We start from the raw sequence: 21,792 nt of genomic DNA on the forward strand, positions 1-21,792 counted from the left end.
CAGAAGCACCTGTAAAAAAGACTTGGGGCTGAACCGGTGGTTAATTGGTTAAGAGCATTTGTTGCTTTGGCAGAGGACCCAGGTTTGGTTCCCAACACCCACATGGTGGCTCACACCTGTCCCAGTTCCAGGGGACCCAAAGCCCACTTCTGATCTCTCTGGGTACCAAGCCACACGCATGGTTGCACATGAATTACATGCCCCACTCATACACATAAAAATAAAATTAGTTTTAAAAGAAATAAAAAACCAATTAAAATGTGCTTGTTAAGATGACGTGAGAACTTGGTCAGTTGCCTTTCCTGACTCCAAGCTATTTGTAAATAAAAGAAACGTGACGCCGATGTGGTAAATGGTACCCAGCTAGTGGGTTATGAAAATGATGCCCTCATACCCAGAAGGTAAATGTTGCCACAACTCAAGTGAGCTATTCTTGGGAAAGGAGCTTGGATTGGCTTACTTATCCCCAGCGTCGATTCTGATTTTGGCTACATGGAGTCTCATTCATTCTTACGTCGAATTCGTGCTCCTGGCTTACTCTTCTTAACAGAACTGGACAGGAAAGTTTCAAAGGCAAAACAAAAGAAAACGAGTTCAAATATCAAGAGAAAAGTAATTCCTGGATGCTCTGTAGAGTGAAGGCTAACTGACTCTTGAGAAGACAGCACCCAGCACTAGAATCTCGGAAGAATGCCTTGCTCATCAGCATCTTCCCTAAGGATTTTTAAAGTAAATAAACATAGCATTTATATAGTAGCATTTAGAATTTGTTTATTTGCTAGAATCGTTAAGCGTGTTTGACAAAATCCTTCTTATAGTACATACCTTGAACCTGGCCTCTAAGCTGATCCGATGGCTCATTCGTTCCTGTTCTTTCAAAGCAAGTACAGGACAGTCTTAGAAACCCTGAGGTCACACTTGAACACATCTATGATGTTGGCACACTCACCCCCCACCACACACACCCCACTAGATAATGTTTTTCCTCTTTCTCTTTTTTTTTTCTATATCAATGCAAATAATGTCTCCCTTTCCAGAAGCTGCAAGCCTCTTGATATTATTTAGGAAATGCCAGTCGTCACAATGGCTTGGCAGTGTGTACTAAAGATAAAATGGTAAGGATATTTAGACTGAGTCATATCCACTTATTTACACTCTGTTCTTTAAATGGTATTATAGGATTTGGGCTATCTTTAAATTGATCCGCACAATGTAATAAAATGTAAAATGAAGTGCCCAGTGTTTGAAGCATAACCCCTGTGCTTGCAGTGTGAGGTACTTTATCTGCGATGGTTGCTTCACATATCTTATTGAACCAGGTTTTCCTTGAGTACATTCATTTGATTACATTGTTTGGTCTTTGGAAATTGCACCTATTGCACACGAAACGGTGAGTTCCTTTCTTCATGTGGAACAAAGGTTCACTCACTCATTCTCTCCGCGGGCTTTTGCAGAACGCTCTTTGTAGGGCAGGTGCACTACCGCGTGCTGAGCGTTTGCAGATGAGAAGCGGTTCTCTCTCCAGATGAGCTGGGCGCACAAGGGTAAGGTGCCCTTGAGCTCAGCCTGGGAGACGGTGTCAGTTATCTGAGGCTACAATAATGCTGGGGAAGAATCCTCCAAGGGTTTCGGTGCTGTATAAGAACTGGCGATTTCTCATGCATCCGTGGTGATTGCTGTGGGTCTGCTGAGTTGGGTGGGCTTCTCCAAGTGTCGGGAGGTTGGCTGATCTTGCATGGCCTCAGACAGGACAACCATGGCCGTTGGGAGCTGCTTTTCGTGCCTCTTACACTAGCCGGCAGGTTCTCACGGAAGCAGCTTAGACACAAAGCAGGCCTGACTAAACAAGAGATTTGCTTTGTTTTGTTTGAAACGGGCTCTCACTCCGTAGCCCAGGCTGGCTTCAAGCTCTGCAGTGATCCTCCGGTCTCCGCCAACCATATGTTGGGATTATAGACATGCGTCATTCTACTGAGCTGCTGCAAAAGTGATCTTTTTAATTTTTTTGATAACCTCATCTGTATATATAATGTATTTTTATAACACTCCTGCCCATCTCCCTCTACTCCTGCCCCACTCCCTCTGAACCCCCTCTTCCCGATAAACTCATTTCCTACTTGTGTGTCCTTCTGTGTGACCCCTGGCTGCAACCTACTTATTGTAGCATGTAGCAGCCCTCCTGCAACCACAAAACAGTAACCATGAGACTGAAGGTCTTTGGGAAGATGTCACCAAACGCCACCTTCAAGACAGTGTGACACCCTAAATTCACGACTGTGCCGTGTGTCAGTCGGGTCTCTGGAGAATCACCCTGCCCTTCAGTGCTCTGTCCCAACATCGCCTCCCTTCCCTCCCTACGTGACAACTCCCATCATCTCAGTCAGAGTGTCTTTATGTGCTTTTCACCATCAGGAGAAATGGTGACACTATCTCTGGACTGTGGAATACCGGCTTCGAGTGTCTCAACAACACATTCTCCCTGACTTCCAAATTGGTAAAGACAGAGGACACGGATCTCTCCTGGCAGGCACACTACGCCTCTTTTCCTTAAATAGTCATTGTTTGGGCCACGTGTGTCTGCCCTGAGACCATGATATTCTGTTTGCATTGTTTCCCCTTTCCTGGTTCACCTGGGTCGTACAAGATTGCGTTCTCATATGGATTGTTCTCTGTCCCTTGCATGCTTTCTTCAGTGGCTCTATGTATCTGATTTTCTTACTCCATCTCTCATTATCTCCATCCCTTGAAACCTCCAGGAACTCACTAGTCAGAACAGCACACCTCATCCTTCACCTTCATGCTGTAAAGAAAACCCAGGTCTTATCTAAGGACACCTCTTCTGCCTCTTCTCAAGAGGCAGCTGTGTCTCTCCCAACCCCGCAGTGGGACAATTGTCCCCTTGCTCCTCGTGGCTGCCTCCAGACCATCCCTCCCCCCCCCCCCCCCGCTTTCTAAAGATGGCTGCCTTTGAATCTGATGTTAAGCAGGCTTCTTGCCTTAATTGTGTATCCTGTAGGTGATCCCTCTGGAGCAGTGGTCCTCAACCTTCCTAACGCTGTGACCCTTTAATACAGTTCCTCGTGTTGTGGTGACCCCAACCATAAGATTATTTCATTGCTACTTCATAACTGTAATTTTGCTGCTGTTATGAATCGTAATGTAGATATCTGACATGCAGGATATCTGATATGGGACCCCTGTAAAAGGGTTTTCCAACCCCCAAAGGGGTCTTGACCCAAAGGTTGAGAACTGCTATTCTAGATCCATCATGCCTCAAATCCTTGACCCTTGCCCCTGGAAGCTTGTCCTCCATGTTAGTTCTTCAACACCTGTTCTCTGTTTGTTCCTCCTCTGATCAAGCTTCGATGCCACAGTCATCGTTACTGTCACCCCAGTGACAACTCATTCTCTGATCCTCCGTCATTTCAAGGCACTCTTCCGAAAAAGAAGCAGTCACACATAAGTCTGACTGCACCTATGCCTACCCAAGTGTAGCAGCCACACAAGTCCGGAAAGGCCACCCCCTGTGACTACTACTCTATTATTATTATTATTATTATTATTATTATTATTATTATTATTATTATTTGTTCTACATGTTCTTCACATCCTATACCAGCTCCTGGACTTCCCCACTGGTACCAGCTCTCCTGGATCAATGACATCTGTCAACTAAAATCTGGTTTCCTTTGCTATGTGTCTCGTCCCATGGCTAGCCCCATTTCATAGGTCAATAATAACAATATTTTTTCCTCCTAGACACCTGCCTTCTTACCTCCCTCAAGAAGCAAATGCTTGGCATCTCTGGGAACAGGATGCCTTTCCAGCCACAGCACCCTCTGAATGTGGACTCACCAACACCCAGCTCTCCCCTCCCCACGTCACCCCATGCCCACAGGAAGTAGCCAGACTTGAGTCTATGCCCCTTTTTATAATTATCTCTTCAACTTCCTGTCACCCCTATATCCAAAGAGTCTGGAATGTTAAGTCTGAAGAGTCACCTCCAGTCCCTGGCATCCATCCCAGCCAACCTGGCCTGGGAACTGCATTGCTCTGGACTCCAAATCCCAGCATGCCAAGTCATGACTCCTCCCTGGGGGAGGGTCAGGATCACTCCCACAGGGTATTTAAGTGGGCTCCTAGAGGAGAAACATGTGGTTCTGGGTTTGCATGTGCTCCCCGCTTTCCTGTCTCCCTGCCATACTCTCGGCCACCCAAGAGCGCTGTACTTAATAAAATTATGGGCATTTTAATTTGGTTTGATCTGACCTAATTGGATTTCTTTGCACCAGCGGAACTGCCCCTTAGGATTTTTTCTTAACACTATCTGTCATCACTTGTCTGTCTATCTGTCTGTCTGTCTGTCTGTCTATTATCACTTATCTTTCGGTCTGTCTGTCTATCTCTCATCACTTATCTATCTGTCTGTCTGTCTGTCTGTCTGTCTATCTATCATCACTTATCTATCTATTCTCATTTACTCTTTCACTTTAGCTTGCTATATACTTGATAAACTCACTTGTGCAAAACCAAAAGTTTATCTACTTAGGATTATATTCTTGATCACACAGAATATAACTGGTGTCCTAATATGGATGATCCAGATGCCATTTCTTTCTAAAGGAACAACTTTTTCAAAAGCTAGGAGGGGATATATGGGATGATAATAAGAATAGTGAGAAAGGACAGAATGATAAACCCCATAGAAATTGGCCCTCCCATGTATCCTTGCTAAAACAGGGCGAATAAATGGTTTCTGTATCTAAAATTACAATTACAGGTCTAATGTGTAGATTTTGGCTTTCTGCTTATCTTTTCTTCCTCACCCTTTTTGTGTTTACAAAAATATTCACCACACAAGGTCATTGATAACTCTACAGGCTCTGCTGAAAGGTAAATCAAATGTAAAGCTTCCTCTAAATTTCAGATTATGTAAGACAGTAAGGAAAAATGAAGAGAGGAAGAAAGAATGGAAAGGAAAGAGAGAGGGAGAGAAGGAAAGAAGGAAGGAAGCAAGGAAGGAAGGAGGGAAGGGAAGAAGGAAGGAAGGAAAGAAGGAAGAAAGGAAGGAAGGAAGCTTGTTGGTTTAGCAACATGTGTACATGTATACAGGTAATCTTAATTTAACATAGTGTGTATTGTATGTAATTTGTATTAACTCTTAATTACAAAAGTAAAATAAAAACAGTTAAGTAGGTAAGATATTTTTAAAGGGGTATAAGTATAAAGTTATATTTTTTGCTAGAAATGGTTAAATAAAGACAAATTATGTCTTAGTTACTATTCTCTTGCTGTAAGAAGACACCATGATCAAGGCTACTCTTGAAAGCATTTAACTAGGGGCTTACTTACAGTTTTAGAGGGTTAATCGCAGTGAGAAGCAGCCAGGCATGGCACTGGAGCAGAAACTGAGAGCTCTACATTGTGATCCATGGAGAGAGAGAGAGAGAGAGAGAGAGAGAGAGAGAGAGAGAGATTGGGTCTGGCTTGAGCTTTTGAAACAACAAAACCACTCCTCCAAGTGACCCACCTCCTCCAACAAGACCACATTTACTCCAAGGCCACACTCCTAATCCTTCCCAAACAGTTCCACTTCCCAGCGACTAAGCGTTCATATATATGCAGTTATTGGGTAGCAGTTCTCAACCTGTGGATTGCCACCCCTTTGGGAGTCGCATATCAGATATCCTGCATATCAGATATTTCCATTATGATTCATAACAGTAACAAAATTATAGTTATGACATAGCAATGCAAATAATTTTATATTCACCACAACATGAGGAACTTTATTAAAGGGTCGCAGCATTAGGAAGGTTGAGAACCACTGCTAAAGAGACCATTCTTATTCAAACCAGGACAGATTATCTGTGGTTGCTGCTAAAATTCTTCCTATGGGGAGATGTAAAGCAGCATCTATGCTCCTCCCATGACTGTAATGGCAAACAGAGGGACAATCTACCAAAGTTCGCTCTGGGGAGCCAATGCATTCATTGAGTTTACCTACAGAGCCTAGGCAGGGAGTTACTTACAGGGGTGTGGGCATTCTTCCGCCAACCGACCACACCTAGAAAGCCTTATCCAGCACCAATGAGAGCTTCCTCACAGCCACTCAGATGGAGCCCCCATCGTCCCCAATCTCTATTGACTCTAGCCCCTTGCAGCACAGCCAGGTAGTAGGGAGCCATTGGCTACTCAGGTGAAAATCTCATGCCTTTATTGTGGGGACAGGACCACTGCTGGATGGATCTTTTGCAAGGGAGCACATCACTCATGGCATTGATAAAGTAAGCTTTTATCCTAAAAATAAAACAAAAAAAACAGAATATAGGAAATTTTAACCTAAGACACAGAACTGTGACAGATAAAACTTAATGATGACATATGCTTCATGATCAAAGACTATAAAATGTTCGAAGTTCAAAGTTCAGCATATGATATCAAATGTCTGTTAAACCAATGGCATTCTCTTAAGATAATGACTCAACCGTGGTAGTATTTACAAAACAGTCACTTTAAAGACAGAACATATGCATATGATCAATATAATTGCTTGTGTTTTCACTAACTTTTTTAGGCTTCAGTCACTTGGAAAAATGAGTCTTAAGAGGAAGGATTTCTAAAAACTTTGTTTGCTTTTTGTTTTCTAAGCTTTTCCTGAAAGTTACACGGAAGTAAAAATAACAAGACTGATAAGACGATCCGTCTGGGTTTTCAACAACCGAAACCGGTGACCTTAATCACTGAAGATAAGAGGATCGTAAAGGACAGACAACGTTGTAGCACGTGCTCTCCATAACCAGCTGAGACCTGGAGAAGGGCGGGATGCTTCTATTAAGTCACTATTCTCTTGATCAGAAGGCCATTTAGTCTCCAAAGAGACTGGCCTACGAATCCTCCAGGAAGGAGCTCCCCAGGAGGACATGCTCCGTGTGCTCCCAAAGGAGGCTGCATGTTCAAGAGAACCCTGACTCATCCCTACAAATAACACCACTGTCAGAGAAAAATCAACAGAACTCAGGATGCTCCTCATAGGTTCCAACGAGGAAACTCTAGGGTGGTCTCAGATAACTTCAAAAAAATGTATCTGTGGATACCTGCCTAGTTTTAATGAAAAAGACCTCTTCCAAAAAGCATTGGCTGGAGCCAGGTACAGCAGCTGGAGCCTGTAATTCCAGCGCTTGGAAGGCTGAGGCAGGAGGAGTCATCACAAACTCCAGGCTATCCTTGGCTGCCTAGTGATTTCCAGGTCAGCCCGGGCTATAGAATGAGAGCCTATCTTGAAGAAATAAGTATTGAGTTTTTTCAGGCCGACAAAACTCTCTGCTGATGCAATAATCCAAATCAAACCAAATTAGAAGAAACCCAGGTTTAATGGACACCAACACTTCAGGGTGGCCCCCGGGAAAACACAAAGAGGGGAAAAGGAGAACCAGAACAACCATGGGAAAAGGGGAGATCACACATTCGTTCTCTGGGGGACAGTTTAAATAGCCTGTGGGAGTGGTCTTGCCCTCCTCTGGGGAGGGGGTTACCCTTTGGCCAGCTTTCTTGGAGGTGGAGTTTGGACTGAGGCAACTCCCAGGGGAGGGGGCTTGAAATGGAATTTTCCACCCAACATTCCAAAATGGATGCCGGAGGCTGCGGTGAAGCCCCCAACTTCACATTCCAGACTCTTTGTATAAAGGGGTGTCGGGGAGCTGAGGTGATGCCTCCAACCAAACAATTAGGACTAGCTGACATGGGTAGGTGTTTATGATTTAATATGAGGTAGACTCTGGAGACACCATCTGCTAGGGTGTGTGCTCATCCTCATGAGTCATAACTGTAAAAAGCTCTACTGTCCTCAAACCAGCATCAGGACAGTCACGCAGAGAGCACTGCATAGCAAGAGACAAAGCAGAAAAACTTCAAGATGGAAAGAGGAAATCTCAAAGGGTAAGGATTGTGGGATTCCCGGACAGACTGGTCAACAAGTCAGAATGAGGGATATCCAAACAGGCTTGTACCATGGTAAACTATAAGCAAATCAAGGAGCTGTCTGTCAAGAGAGGAGCTCCCCAAAGTGCTGAGTCAGGGACATCTGAGAGAAGGACATAGAAGAGACCCCTTAGTAAGCGTCTGGTTTAGGGTGTGTTCTTGTTCTTAAGAGATAATACCTTTATTGGTTAAGGCATTCTTATTCTTAAGAGATAATGCCTTTATTGGTTACCTTTGTGTCCAAATTGTATTTTATAACTTAAATTACCTTAAAGCAAAAACAAGGGCAGAGGTGACTTACAGATCACTCGCTTTGCAAGTGTGAGGAGCAGATTGATTCCCAGCATCCACTTAAAAAGGCTGAGCAGGGCAGCAAATGCCTGTAATCCCAGCACAGTGGTAACAGAGCGGGCGTTCTGGGGACTTGGTGGTCAGCTAGTCTAGTCAAAGTCCTGAGTTCTGAAGTCAGTAAGAGATCTTGTTTCAAATGATAAATAAGTGGAAGGCAATAAAAGAAGGTACCTGACATCCACCTTTGGCCACACACATGCGCCCATGCAAGCACACACACACATACACACACAGAGAGAGAGAGAGAGAGAGAGGGAGAGGGAGAGGGAGAGGAAGAGAGGGAGAGGGAGAGAGGGAGAGGGAAATACAAATCTCTGTGCTGGTGTGTCTGGCATGAGGCACCATGGCTGGCTAATTATACAGATTTCTACATGCATGAGGAAATGGTCTCCCCGGGCAGCAGGATGACTGGGGGTTGTATCCCCTTCCCTGCACATCCTGCATTCTTCAGTTCTTTGACACTCAGTGAGGACCACTCCTAAACTGAGAACAAGAGCCGCACACGGCTGCCCATCTCTAGCTCTTCGGCTTCCATCTCTGAACAGCCTCTCGGAAGAAGAGACCTCTGTCTGCTCAGTGCCAGGAGGAAACAGGAAGGGAGGAAGGGACACGGCTGAAGTCAATACTCGGGAGCCTCCCCCCCCCCCCCCCGCAGGTTCTTGTCATTTGTAGAACGATAAGGCCTTCGGAGGCACAGCTGATGGGGATCTGCCAGTCCTGGGTGTGACTCACTCCTATGCAGCCTGGTTGTTCTTTAGTGAAGCCTGGAAAATAGCAGCTATTAAGAAGAGGTACAGTCATTATTAAATAATAACTAACACCTTTTCAAGATTTGTTTATGGGTATGTGAGTTGTGTGGGTATGTGCTCGCGGGTGCTGGAATTACACCGGATGTGGGTGCTAGAACTGAACTAGGATCCGCTGCAAGAGCAGCGTGTGCTCCTAACCGCTAAGCCATCTCTGCAGTCTCCGTAACTAACCCCTTTAAACCCTTGTTAGTATCATAGCATTGGCCAAGGGGACGTGTGTTCGCTAATCCTAACATTCACGGTGTGGAAGGCAGGCATCGTCATCCTTATTTGTTCTGAGAGTCAGCACTCAGCTTCTCTACTCTCTGGAAGTTTCCGTTCTCCCATCTGTATCTACTGTTTTAGACTGTTGACAACCAGATAAAGTAGCCCAGAGTGGGTATGTGACTTGCTGCGGACAAGCCGCCAATCTGAAGCTTTATCTTTCAATAGCTTTTATTTTATTTTATTTTATTTTATTTTATTTTATTTTATTGTAGTAAAGGAGAATTCTTCACCCTGTAATCAAACTAAACACTGGTAAATCTGTAGTCCCCAGCCTAGAACATATCCGTTGTCTCTGCTGTGGAGGTGAAGATGTTGGATATGACATAGGAGCGGAGAAATGTTACCTCCCTAGGTTGGAATGGAGAAACAGGTGTGATGCAGAGAAAATAATCTTTATACGGCCTCCTTAGAGATAAGAGTAAAAGACGGGGAAAGGGGGGGCACGGGAGGGGACGGGAGGCGGGGAGTGAGGCTCACAAACTCTTATTGGCTTTCTACTGCCTGTCTGGCAGCACCCTCCCACTCCCATCTTCTGGCGCTCCCCGGACCTTTTCTCCTCCTGTGATACCTTATAAAGGGATCTGGCCTTTCTGGCTGCCTTAGGAGAGTGAACATTCCGGGGGTCATCTTTTACCCTCCTCAGCTTAGTCCACCTGGAGTGCCGCTCCTTACTCACCCCCACCCCTCTTCCGCCCTCCACCCCTCATCTCTCCACCCTCAAGATAATCAAGCTGCTCAAGCCCCAGCTTTTTGAGAGCCAGAGCCTTTCTGGAGCCTGTCTTGCAAGGTGGGTTGTCGGTTCAGCACAAGGGGTGGGGAAGCAAAATGCCAGCAGGAGGAGGAAGTCGTGGGGGAGTTTCTGAGTCAGAGAAGGAACGGTGCTCTGCGGAGCAGGCAGTAAAGCCACAGTCCACTGGGGAAGCCCAAGCCATTAACAAGGTAAGAAGAGAGTTCCTCAGGATGCAGCTACCATGTAGGGCAGGCATTATCCCAAGGCTGCAGGATCCAGGTATCAGATAGCATCTGACATCTAAGCTGAGGATTCTGAACCCTACAGGAAGAGGGTTAGGGGGATGGGGGAGTGCATCAAACTCTGAATCACCAAGGGAATCTTCTAGAAAAAGAAACACAAGCTGCTTACCAGAAGCCCTACCCAGCCAACTCTGAAAAGTGGGAAGAACCGAGTGATTCTGACCTCCAGGCCTGTTTCCCTCCTGCTTGCTGCTGCATGGGAGATAGATGGGAGCTGCAGGTTTGGTCTGGCTTGCAGAGTGGATTGTGGCCATTAATTAGATCAAATGAACAGAGCTATTGCACCCAGACAGTCAATCAAGCAAGTGTCAGTTGTTCGTTTTGAAAACTAGGGAAGTAGGGCCCGTGAGATGGCTCAGGGGATGTTCTTAGTTCCATTCCGAAGACCCACCTGACAGAAGGTGGGTCAGTTTCCACCCCTCTCCTCTGACTGCCACACACTACAAATATACAATGTGAATTTAAACAATAGGGATGTGGCCAGCCCTGTTTTGAATGCCCAATTGTGTCTAGTGGGATTGTATTTTATAATTGCACCCCTGAGGGCTTCTGGAAATCCAGAAGTGAACTGTAGGTGTGAAATTGAATGACATTTGTAGGGCCAGCCTAGCAACTGAGGTGGAGGAGACCTCTGCCTCAAATCGCCTTGGATAAGTCTGTTTCACTGGGGCTGAATAATTCTACAAATATAAAATAAAAATGCCTGGCCCCACATTCCTTGAGGCAGCAAGAGCTCCCCACGGATACTGGTTCACTCGAGATTCACAAACCGGTGTTTCCCACTCCGTGTGCCCAGCCCTGTCCGTGAACACTCAAGACAGCATTGGTGAGGACCCCGGCCCAATCCTTCTAGCACTGAGACTGCTCGAGTTTCTTCTTTGGAGTGTGGTAGCGTGTCATCCTGGCACTTAAGAGGCAGAAGCAGGAGGATTGAGGTGAGTTTGGGGCCAGCTTTGGATGTAGCGTGAGACACTGTCTTAAACAAGTTTGTTTTGTGGTCACTTTTATCTGGGAGCTTAACCCTAAGAGTTTCCCAGGTCTCTCGGCTGTTTATGACGAGGCCGGTGTCCCCAGCCCGCCTACCTTCTTTCTGTTTGTGCAAACCCTTGCCTGCCGTTTCTACCTTCTGCTTTTAGGGACATCATTCCATGAGAGAATCTAAAGTGGAGTTGCTCAAGTCTTCAGAATGCTGGCCTCTTAGACTGACATCTAGGCGGCTTGTTTAGTTGATTTTGGTCGGGATTTCCCATTTTGCTTTGAAAAGCTTGCTCCTGATTGGCTGGGGAGGATCTGTAGTCCAGGCTCCTGTAGTGAGGACGCTGGAGGAAGCCCCTAACTCTGGTGCCTTCCCCCCACCCCCGCCTCTGATGATGGTTCTCAAGACACAAACGTTCTGATGACTTTTCTTTTTTCTCAAGTGATGTGAGCGCCCGTCACTGAGACATGTAGTGCACACCTGTAATCCGAGCACGCAAGAGGTGGGAGGGTCAGAAGTTCAAAACCATTCTCGGCTATATGACCAGTTCGGAGGGCAGCCTGAGCCACATGAAACCCTGTCTCAAACAAAGACTTTCTGCTTTTTAGCAATGTGACTCTTCCTTGTTCCCCAACTATCTTCATTAATTCAGGGGATGTAAGGAGTCCGAATCAGTTGTGGAAGCGTTACACACCATGGGCAAGCTAAGTCTGCAGCTGTGCCCTGTGCAGAAGCTGGGAAGCTAATGGACATTTGGGAGGCCTGGGAAAGCATTGTTTATGGGAGAAAGGGGCCTGTGGGTAGTCTCTTGCAGGAAGAGTGACAGTTCTCTAAATTTCTCCGGGCTCCTCAGCAACAAGACAGCTTGGGCAGATCGGAAGGCTGACTTCAAGGGTAGAGGTGGAAGAATGGAGGAAGGAACAGGAAATTAATGGGCAAGCAGAGGTGGGCTCTGGGCACGAGGCCTAGGGATTTGGGTTTTAGCTTATACATGTTAGAATGTTAATTGTAGGGATTTTAGAGAGCGACAGATGTGTGCTTTAGAAGGAGGTGTGGTAGCTGAGGGTGGGGAGGGCTGAGAGGCAGTGGGGAAATGCCAATACCTCCAGCAGAGAATTCCAGCAAGAGAGCGTGACTCGGGCTGGAACCGGAGAGGGAGTGTCTGCTCTCCATGGAGCTCCCTAAAGCACCAGATACCCAGAGGCCCTTACTTTTGCCACACACAGACTGTCCCCTGCTTCTACTATTGGTTGTTAAGATGAGCTAACTCTGCCTGAGATGTGACCTCTAGTGGGGTAGGCAGTCACAACACATGCTGTTTAGATCCTGGTGACCAGGGACGAGAAGAACTTCACAAGAGCTCGCTCTTTCTGGCCAGGGCTTATACAGAGCAGAAGGAGAGGAATGGAGAAGCCACTCCATGATAGAATGGCAAGAACAAGGAGCAGGACCTTCCCCAACACCATCCTGCCACCCTGCCAAAAAAAAAAAAAAAAAAAAAAAAAAAAAAAAAAAAAAAAAAAAAAAAAAAAAGGCAGGGGAAGAAAACACAGAAAGGTCCTGGCTTGGGGCCAGCAGTAGCTGGCACACAAGGAAGGCACAGAGCCATCAAGCCCTGCAGGGCAGCATTGACCCAGGGCTGGGATGGAAGGAAACCCCTGTTTTCCTAGTTCCAGGGGATGTTAGCTTTGGGCGAAGCAGTCACAGGACCTGCTTGTAAAACTGCAGCCCAGGCTCTGGGTGTCCGCAGGCTGAGTTCCCCGCTCCCCAACACGCCATTGCTTCCTACCTTTGTCCTACATCGTTTCCCATACTCAGACTGTACCTAGGAAAAGCTCTCTGCCTTGTGGTAGTGGAGAGGGGACAGCAACACTTAAACCGCAATCAGCAATGGCATAGTTTCCAGTTGCTCCCCCTTGGATGACAAACTGGTCATCCCCTGAACCATGAGGCCCAGAGGGCAAGACAGGAAGTCGCATTCACTGACACTGTCCCCTGTGATAGCAACGTGGGCATGAAGGGGGTTGTATGTACACATGTGAATGCAAGTGAGCAAGACACACTCATGCATGTAGAAGCCAAGCAAGGATGTCAAGTGTCTGCATTTGAGGTAGGACCTCTCACTAGACTTTGGAACCAGCAAGGATGTCAAGTGTCTGCATTTGAGGTAGGACCTCTCACTAGACTTTGGGACCAGCAAGGATGTCAAGTGTCTGCATTTGAGGTAGGACCTCTCACTAGACTTTGGGACCCACAAGTCCTAGCCATCCTTTTGTCTCTGTTCTCCCGCAACACGGGATGCATGCACCCGGGTGACACAACATGGGATACATGCACCCAGATGGTCACAACACAGGATACATGCACCCAGACGGACACAACACGGGATGCATGCACCCGGGTGACACAACATGGGATACATGCACCCAGATGGTCACAACACAGGATGCATGCACCCGGGTGACACAACATGGGATACATGCACCCGGGTGACACAACATGGGATACATGCACCCAGATGGTCACAACACAGGATACATGCACCCAGACGGACACAACACAGGATGCATGCACCCACATGACCACACCGGGCTTTTCTTTGGCTGCTGAGGATAAGAGCTCAGGTCCCCATGCCTGGGCAGCAAGTGCCCTTAGCTCCCAAACCTGGCAAGGTGGTGGAATATTTTGGCCACAAAGAGGAGATAAAGGCTAAAGAGACAGAGCCATGGGTAAAGTGCTTATTTTGAGAACACCAAGATAGATCATCAAAACTCAGGTTTTTCAAACGCCAAACATGGCAGCATACATTTTAAATCCAGAACTGGAAATCCCTGGGGCTCACTGATCAGCCAGCCTAGCCTATTTGGCAAGCTCCAAGCCAGTGAGAGGCCCTGGCTCAAAAAGAAAGAGGGGAGAGAAAGAGATTAAGGAAGGAATGGAGGGAGGGAAGGAAGGAGGGAGGGAGGAAGGGAGGGGTATGCTATATGAAGAAAGAAATGGCGCCAAAAGTTTCCCAGTGGTCCTCACACAAACAGGCACACGTACGCATACACACAAACAATAGAGAAAAAGGCTGACCCTCGATTGATGCTTTTGGTATATCCAGAGGGAAAGCATGACTGGCAATGGGAGATGGGGGGTGCCACTGCCACACAGACTCTAGTGAGGGTTATGACACACTTCCAGAATGTCTAAGGGGACTTCCAAGGGAAGCCCGAGAGCTGACAAAGCATGTCCTACCTCTTGAGGAAGCAAGTTACAAGCTCCAATAATCACCTCTGTGGCTGCCTCCTCCTCCCAAATCCACTCTCAATACCTCCCTCTGGGTTCACAGGTAGCATGAAGGCTGCCTGGCAATGGCTGTCTAAACCACACACACACACACACACACACACACTTGCACGCTCGTGCTTTTTGACTCCACGTTTCACTGCTGGGGATTTAATCTTACAAGTGTGTAGACAAGAAGCCCATGACTGAAGCCTTTGAAATAAGGGGAGCTTGGAAACAACCCAGAAGCCCTTGGTTAGATAAATTGTTGTGTGTCCGTACAATAGATGGTAGAAAGAAACAAGGAAATGCTTTGTGTTCTGTGTCCCTGTGTCCTTTGTGTTCTATGACACGCTGACAAGAAAAAGGAAAAGAAAAAAAGCCTAGAGCTGTGGGTCGGGAGGATGCCTTGCTGTGTCTCTTCCTAAGAGGAAAATCGTTAAGGGTTTATAAACATCTAAATCTCCTAGAGTGTTTGAACTGCAGCTGAACTGACAAAATAAAATGAACCCAGTGTTGTGTAGCAGAGATAACTAGGCAGGTTTGGAAGCAGAGTTTTCACTGTGGACTAACGACAAGATAAATACTGGCTCTTAGAAACTGGTTCAAGGCAACCAAGTCACTAGGAAAGTTCTCATGTTTTCTTTCCTCTAGGGGAAGGCTGTGACCTCTTTGAAGATGTGCCACTTACCCCTGCCTACAGAGAGCTAACTTCCCCTACAGACCCAATTGCTTCTGGCAAGATCCCGTCTCTCCACTTGTCTTCAGCAAGACAGAGACCTGGGTCCTGGCAGGCCAGGATACAGCCATCAAGGGCTCTTTGAGCTTTTCTCTCCTGTGTGGAGTCTTAAGAAAGCCACGTTTTCAGTTCTTACTCTATGGGCTTCATGTTCATGAGAACCAGTCTTTTCAAAACAATTGGAAACATAAAGACCCCATTTGAGCAGGCAGGACATTTGTTTATTATTTTTGTCCTTTGGCAATTTCATATATGCATATGATTTAATGATACTCACCCACTATTCCTATCCAAGCAAATCTAAGTAAACTCAAGGGTCCTAAAAATATGTTTTAAGTTGTGAATGATGACTAGACTAAGAGAGTCAGTGGGTGACAGAGGACAAGAGAGGGTCAGTAGGTGACAGAGGACAAGAGAGGGTCAGTAGGTGACAGAGGACAAGAGAGGGTCAGTGGGTGACAGAGGACAAGAGAGGGTCAGTAGGTGACAGAAGACAAGAGAGTCAGTGGGTGACAGAGGACAAGAGATTCAGTGGGTGACAGAGGACAAGAGAGGGTCAGTAGGTGACAGAGGACAAGAGAGTCAGTAGGTGATAGAGGGTAGGAGAGAGTACTAGGATATGTGAATAGCCACACATATCATATATGTGTATAAAATGACATTGTAAGATTCATTACTTTGTGCACTTAAAATATACTAATAAACATTTAAAAAGCTGGGCTTAGTGACTCAATCCTATGATTCCAGCACTCAGGAGGCTGAGGCAAAAAGAATCAATGGGAATTTAGGGCTATCGTGGGCTACATAGTAAAATGCAGGCCAGCCTATCTCAAAATTACAACAAAAACAAAAACCTTTGAAAAGGGAATCTAGTAAGAGTCAGACAAAATAACCTCCTAGAGCTAAGAACACAGACAAATTATCCATTCCTGTTCTAGTTTTGTTTCTGTTGTTATGACAAAGTATCCTGGGCGAAACAACTTAGAACCCTGGAAAGGGTTCACCTGACTTACAGGTGCAGGGCTACAGTCCGTTATGGCAGGGAAATCCCAGAGGTGGACGCTACCCAGGCACCGGTGCTCACATTCAGGGTGGATCCTCCGCCTTAACAACTAAGACAGTTCCCCACAGACATGCCCACGGGCCAACCTGATCTAGGCAGTCCCTCAGTTACTCTTCTCGGGTCCTGGGAAGCTGAAAAGGAAAACCTACCCAGCAGAGATGTAAAACCTACCTTAGAGACTGAAATGGGAGTTGTTCTAACAGAGTTTATGGTTTCACTAGCACTCAGGGCCTTGCCTATGTAGGCAGGAGCTCTACTATTGTGTCCCGCACAGCGGGGTCCTGGAAACGTGATTGGGGTGACATGGGAATGAAGAAATGGCATGGAAGAGCTGGGGTTGGGTAGACTGTGCTCACCCTGATGGAGGACACCTGCAACACAACCCCCAAAGTCAGTGTGTTGATTATGTACCACACAAAGGGGAGGGCTAGCTAGTTTCAGTTGGGAGGCTCTGTAGGAGAGCAGTCTCTGGCAGCAAACAACCCAGACTAGGGTTGATGTTTTCTGTACACACTGTCAACACACTGTCAACCTTTGTACTAGAACCAGAGGAAGGTCGCCGTTTCCATGGGGGTCCTTGCTATGGCCGTGGTCCTGTCAATGATACATACTCTCAGGACTTCACCCACTCCTCACACATTCACTCAGGACCTCCTCCGCTCCCTACACATGTAGGTCCTCTTTAGTATATTTCTTTTATTTTTGAGAGAGGACCTTACTGAATTACTCTGGCAGGCCTTGAACTTGCAATCCTCCTACTTCTGCCTCCCATGTACACAGGGTTATAGGCATGCACCACCCAAAGGAAGAGATTGCAATTGATGATGATGTCTGTCATCGGGAGAATAGCAAGCCCTTCCCTTCTTTACTAAGGTGCAAGGGAGGAGAATCTCTAGGACACGTGATGGTATATATGCTTTAGCACCTGTTGCTGTTCATATTTATGTTCTGTGTAATAGCCAGCGTGTCTCTTGGTTATTTATATCAAAAAGTCGCTCGGACCAGAATGATGCAGAAAAGAGCACTAAAACCTCTAAGAGGGATTAGAGAGGTGACTCACTGGTTAAGAGCACTGGCTGCTCTTACTGAGGAGTAGGGGTCAGTTCCCAGCATCCACATGGTGCCTAGCAAGGCATCCAGCACTCTCTTTCTGGTCTCCAAGGGTATTGTATGCATGTGGATGATAAACCAAGACACATAAGATAAAAACAATTGATTTTTAAAACTGTTTAGAGGAAGACACCAGCATGGCACTTGATACTAGACTATCTTTATTCCTTTTAGAAATTGTATGTATGAATGTATGTGTGTGTGTACATATGCATGTGGGTATATTTGCACACGTGCACCTGTGGAGGGTAGAAGACAACTCGCAGGAGCCAGTTCCCTCCCTCCACCACTTTCATCCTGGGTATCAGACTCAGGTTTATTAGTAGATACCGTTACCTGCTAAGTCCTCTTGCTGACTTTGGTGCACGCTCTTTCTCTGCTCCTCTCTCTGCATTGAAATACATACTTTCCATTATTATATGGTTTTTACTATATTTTGTTAGTTCTTTGAGTATTTCATACATGCATACAATACTCCCCCAACTTTTCTCAGATTTACTCTCACCTCCTCATCCCTCCTCCACACCCCTAATTTCATGTCCCTTTTTTTTAATACCCCACCAAGTTCGGTTTGTGGAATCTATGGCTAACCTACCAAGCACCCCACGCGAAGGTTTTTTTCATAAAAAATAAGCCCTCACTGTGCAAAGAGTGAAGTCCGGGCTTCCACTAGTTTTCATGAATTTTTATGTGAATTACAAATGCAAACGTGTTCTTTAAATATTGAAAATCCAGCGACTGGAACACCTTCCTAACACCTTCTTCTGTTATCACTTTGTGTAATGAACATCTGAGTTCCTGATGAGGTGACAGTCTCTGGCATTCTGCAGTACAGTCCTGAGTAGGTTTGCAAAACTGTAGCCCTGTGACCAAACAGCCCCGGGTGTCTCAAACCAGCTCCTAGGCTGGCTCACCCCACATCTATAGAATCAATGTTTCTGCTGAAATGAATTCAGCTCATTTGTCATCTGCATAGGCACAAGGTTGGCTGTGGATCCTCTCCCCCGCATTCTTAGTCCCATGGGATGAGGCTAAGTCAGAAGGAACCCGATGCCCCATTGATGTATGGCTCTGCCATGAAGGAGAAAACTCTAAAGCCAGGCAGTTTGACAGCCTTCTTTCTTAGGCTTCAGGAGATTGCAGTGGGAAGGTCCCAGGCTTCATCAGACGGACCGCTTTACCTGCAGGCCACTCTGCCAGGGGTGTAGAAGGCGCAGGGTGTGGCAGTGTCCCTTGTATTGAGTGAAAGTATCTGAGTAGGGATGTTCTTGGTAGTTCAGTGGACAAGAAAGACCAGAGGAGGAAGTTTTAAAGATTGTAAAATACAGAACACAACGATCCAGTAAGAACCAAGAAGCCAGAATTACTCTGCAGGGGGATTTGGACAAGGGCAATTGCAGGAAGTTTCTGAATTTTCACATTGCTCTTGGGAGGGGGTCCAAGAGAAGCCAGAAGGTAGATGCCACCATAGCCTGACTCAGCCCCATTCCTCTGCTTACACTTTAAAGGTTTTCTACTTCCAAAGAATGATACTGCCTAAGAAAGGGAAGCTGCTGCTCTTCCTGGCTTCCCAGATGATAATTGCGGCGCTCTTCTTCCACACGTTCAGACGTACGGGCTTTGTCCAGAACGAAGAAGAGTCCAGGAGGCCCGTGCATGTGCTGGTCCTGTCTTCCTGGCGGTCAGGATCCTCTTTTGTGGGGCAGGTTTTTGGGCAACACCCGGATGTCTTCTACCTAATGGAGCCTGCCTGGCACGTGTGGATGAGTTTCACCAGCAGCACGGCCTGGAAGCTGCACATGGCTGCGCGGGACCTTCTGCGTTCGGTCTTCCTGTGTGACATGAGCGTCTTCGATGCCTACATGAAGCCAGGCCCCCGAAAACAGTCCAGCCTCTTCCAATGGCAGCAAAGCCGGGCCCTGTGCTCGTCTCCTGTCTGTGACTTCTTCTCTAGTGACCAGATCAGCTCGCCTGAGCCTTGTAGGCGCCTCTGTGCTCAGAAGCCCTTTGATATGGTGGAGAAGGCCTGCGGCTCTCACAGTCACGTGGTACTCAAGGAGGTGCGCTTCTTCAACCTGCAGGCCCTTTACCCACTTCTCACAGACCCTTCCCTCAACCTGCATATCGTACACCTGATCCGAGACCCCCGGGCTGTGTTCCGATCTCGGGAACACACCAGAGGGGACCTCATGATTGATAGTCGCATTGTGCTGGGGGAACATTTGAAGGTGATCAAGGAGGAAGATCACCCCTATTATACCATGCAGATCATCTGCAAAAGCCACGTGGACATAATCAAGGCCATCCAAGCCCTGCCTGAGGCTCTACAGCAGCGCTTCCTGCTTCTGAGGTACGAGGACCTGGTTCGGGCACCGCTGGCCCAGACCTCCAGGCTATACAAATTTGTGGGGTTGAAATTCTTGCCCCATCTCCAAACCTGGGTTCACAACGTCACCCGTGGCAAAAGTATGAATCAGCCTTCCTTTGCCACTAATGCCAGGAATGCCCTGAACATCTCCCAGGCTTGGCGTTGGTCCTTGCCTTATGAAAAGGTTTCTCGGCTTCAAGACGTCTGTAGTGAGGCTATGGATTTGCTGGGCTACCTCCCAGCCAGATCCAAACAAGAGCAAGGCAACCTGTTATTGGATCTTTTGTCTTCTCCGCACACCTTGGGGCAACTCTAGCGAGAAGGCTTAGGAGACCCGTCTGTACCAGTTGGTTCCAGCCTCAGCCACCACGAAATGATCCCAAGCCTTAACAGTGTCACAAGATGAGCAAGCTGAGCATCGATTGGGCCTCCACAGGCCCAAGCAGAAGTCTTTGTGTCTATACTAAGATACACACTACATCTGAGCCTAAAGTCAAGAATCTCCTTCTATCTTGAAAAGACTCAGGGACCTTGAGCAGCATCTTCAGCCCACCAAGCAAGACTGCCACCTCTCTTCTCTCCTTGACCTTCCCACCCGTGCATACCTCAGAGACTATGGCCTGGAGGCCTACTTGACACACCAAGCAGCATCCTTGGAGCAAGTCCATAAACCTCCTGTCCACGGCTTCCCAATGAGAAAGGGAAGAACAAAAACCAAGGAAATGGGGCTTCCACCAAAGAACTCCCAGCAACTTCCACAGAGACCCTCAGATTCAAGGCAGCAGGCGCAGGGGTGGTTGCTTACCTGTGCGTCTGCCTATAGCACTGCCAGATACCACAAACAGGCAGCAAACACCAACAGGACCAGCGCTCAAGTTCATGGTGTGATTGGTCCGGATGGCATCTCTCTCCAATGTTTACCAGTGTTTATCTGTGAAACTGTCCTCCAGTGATATGAAAATTATAGCCCAAGCTTCTGTTTTGAATTCCTCTTGTATGTTTTCTGACTACCAGTAGACAATCTTCATTCTCATGGGGCTCTAACAATGGGCATAATCATCTTTGTAGAGTTTTTTTTGTTGCTGTTGTTGTCTTTTGCTGTTGTCTAACACATAAAAAATCACTACCACTTTTGGATGAATCGAGCCTCTGTTGTCTTAAGCATTGGTGGAAGGTAGCTACATTAGCTGCTTGTCTGTTGCTGCAATAGAACACCAATGCAGAAAGCAACTTTGGGGAGAAGGGGTTTATTTGGCTTATAAAGTGGGGGTACAGTTCATCACGGTGGGTAAGGTATGGTAGCAGGGGTGTGAGGCTGGCAGATCATATTTCACCCACTCACAGGAAGCAGAGAGAAAGAACAGGAAGCTGGGCCAGGATGTAAAACCTGAAAACCCTCCCCCAGTGACACACTTCCTCCCGCAAGGCTCCACCTGCAAATTCTGTAATTTCTCCATACAGCACCTCCTAGGGACCAAGCAATGAACTACATAAGCCCATGTGGGACATTGTATACTCAAATACAATAGATGACAACCAGCAACTCAGCCCTTCCTTGTGAAATACCTGTAACAATGTGTGTATCACCCTGGGATCTCTGCACATAATTTTTTGACTCTAATTCCTCAGCCAGAAGACCTCAGTTCTAGTATTTCTCTCCTCCTGTTTCTAACAGTCATCTCCCCTAACAAGGAAAGTTGTTTCTCCCAGTCTTTGCAGATGTCCCCAGATCCTGCAGTCATTTAGGACCACTGTGTACAAATGCACACCGCCAGGTGCTTCCTCAAGTCTGGTGGGATCAGAGCCTCTCAGTGTGGGATTCTGGAT

At 46.8% G+C, this 21,792-nt stretch overlaps 1 protein-coding gene across 4 annotated transcripts; it reads left to right on the forward strand.

The window, feature by feature from the left end:
- Positions 1-9,039: 9,039 nt before the first annotated feature.
- On the forward strand, positions 9,040-21,034 carry Chst4 (carbohydrate sulfotransferase 4). Of its 4 annotated transcripts, none has more exons than XM_038313109.1 (2): positions 9,040-9,122; positions 19,106-21,034. In XM_038313109.1, the coding sequence occupies exon 2, from the start codon at positions 19,124-19,126 to the stop codon at positions 20,279-20,281; it is 1,158 nt and encodes a 385-aa protein (XP_038169037.1). In that variant the 5' UTR covers positions 9,040-9,122; positions 19,106-19,123; the 3' UTR covers positions 20,282-21,034. The 4 variants fall into 4 exon arrangements, with proteins under 4 accessions (XP_038169037.1, XP_038169036.1, XP_038169039.1 ...); XM_038313108.1 differs by lacking the exon at positions 9,040-9,122 and adding an exon at positions 10,005-10,194; XM_038313111.1 differs by lacking the exon at positions 9,040-9,122 and adding an exon at positions 10,297-10,346.
- The last annotated feature ends 758 nt before the right edge of the window (positions 21,035-21,792 follow it).

The sequence above is a fragment of the Arvicola amphibius genome, chromosome 15 (genome assembly GCF_903992535.2).
Source record: "Arvicola amphibius chromosome 15, mArvAmp1.2, whole genome shotgun sequence".
Taxonomy (NCBI): domain Eukaryota; kingdom Metazoa; phylum Chordata; class Mammalia; order Rodentia; family Cricetidae; genus Arvicola; species Arvicola amphibius.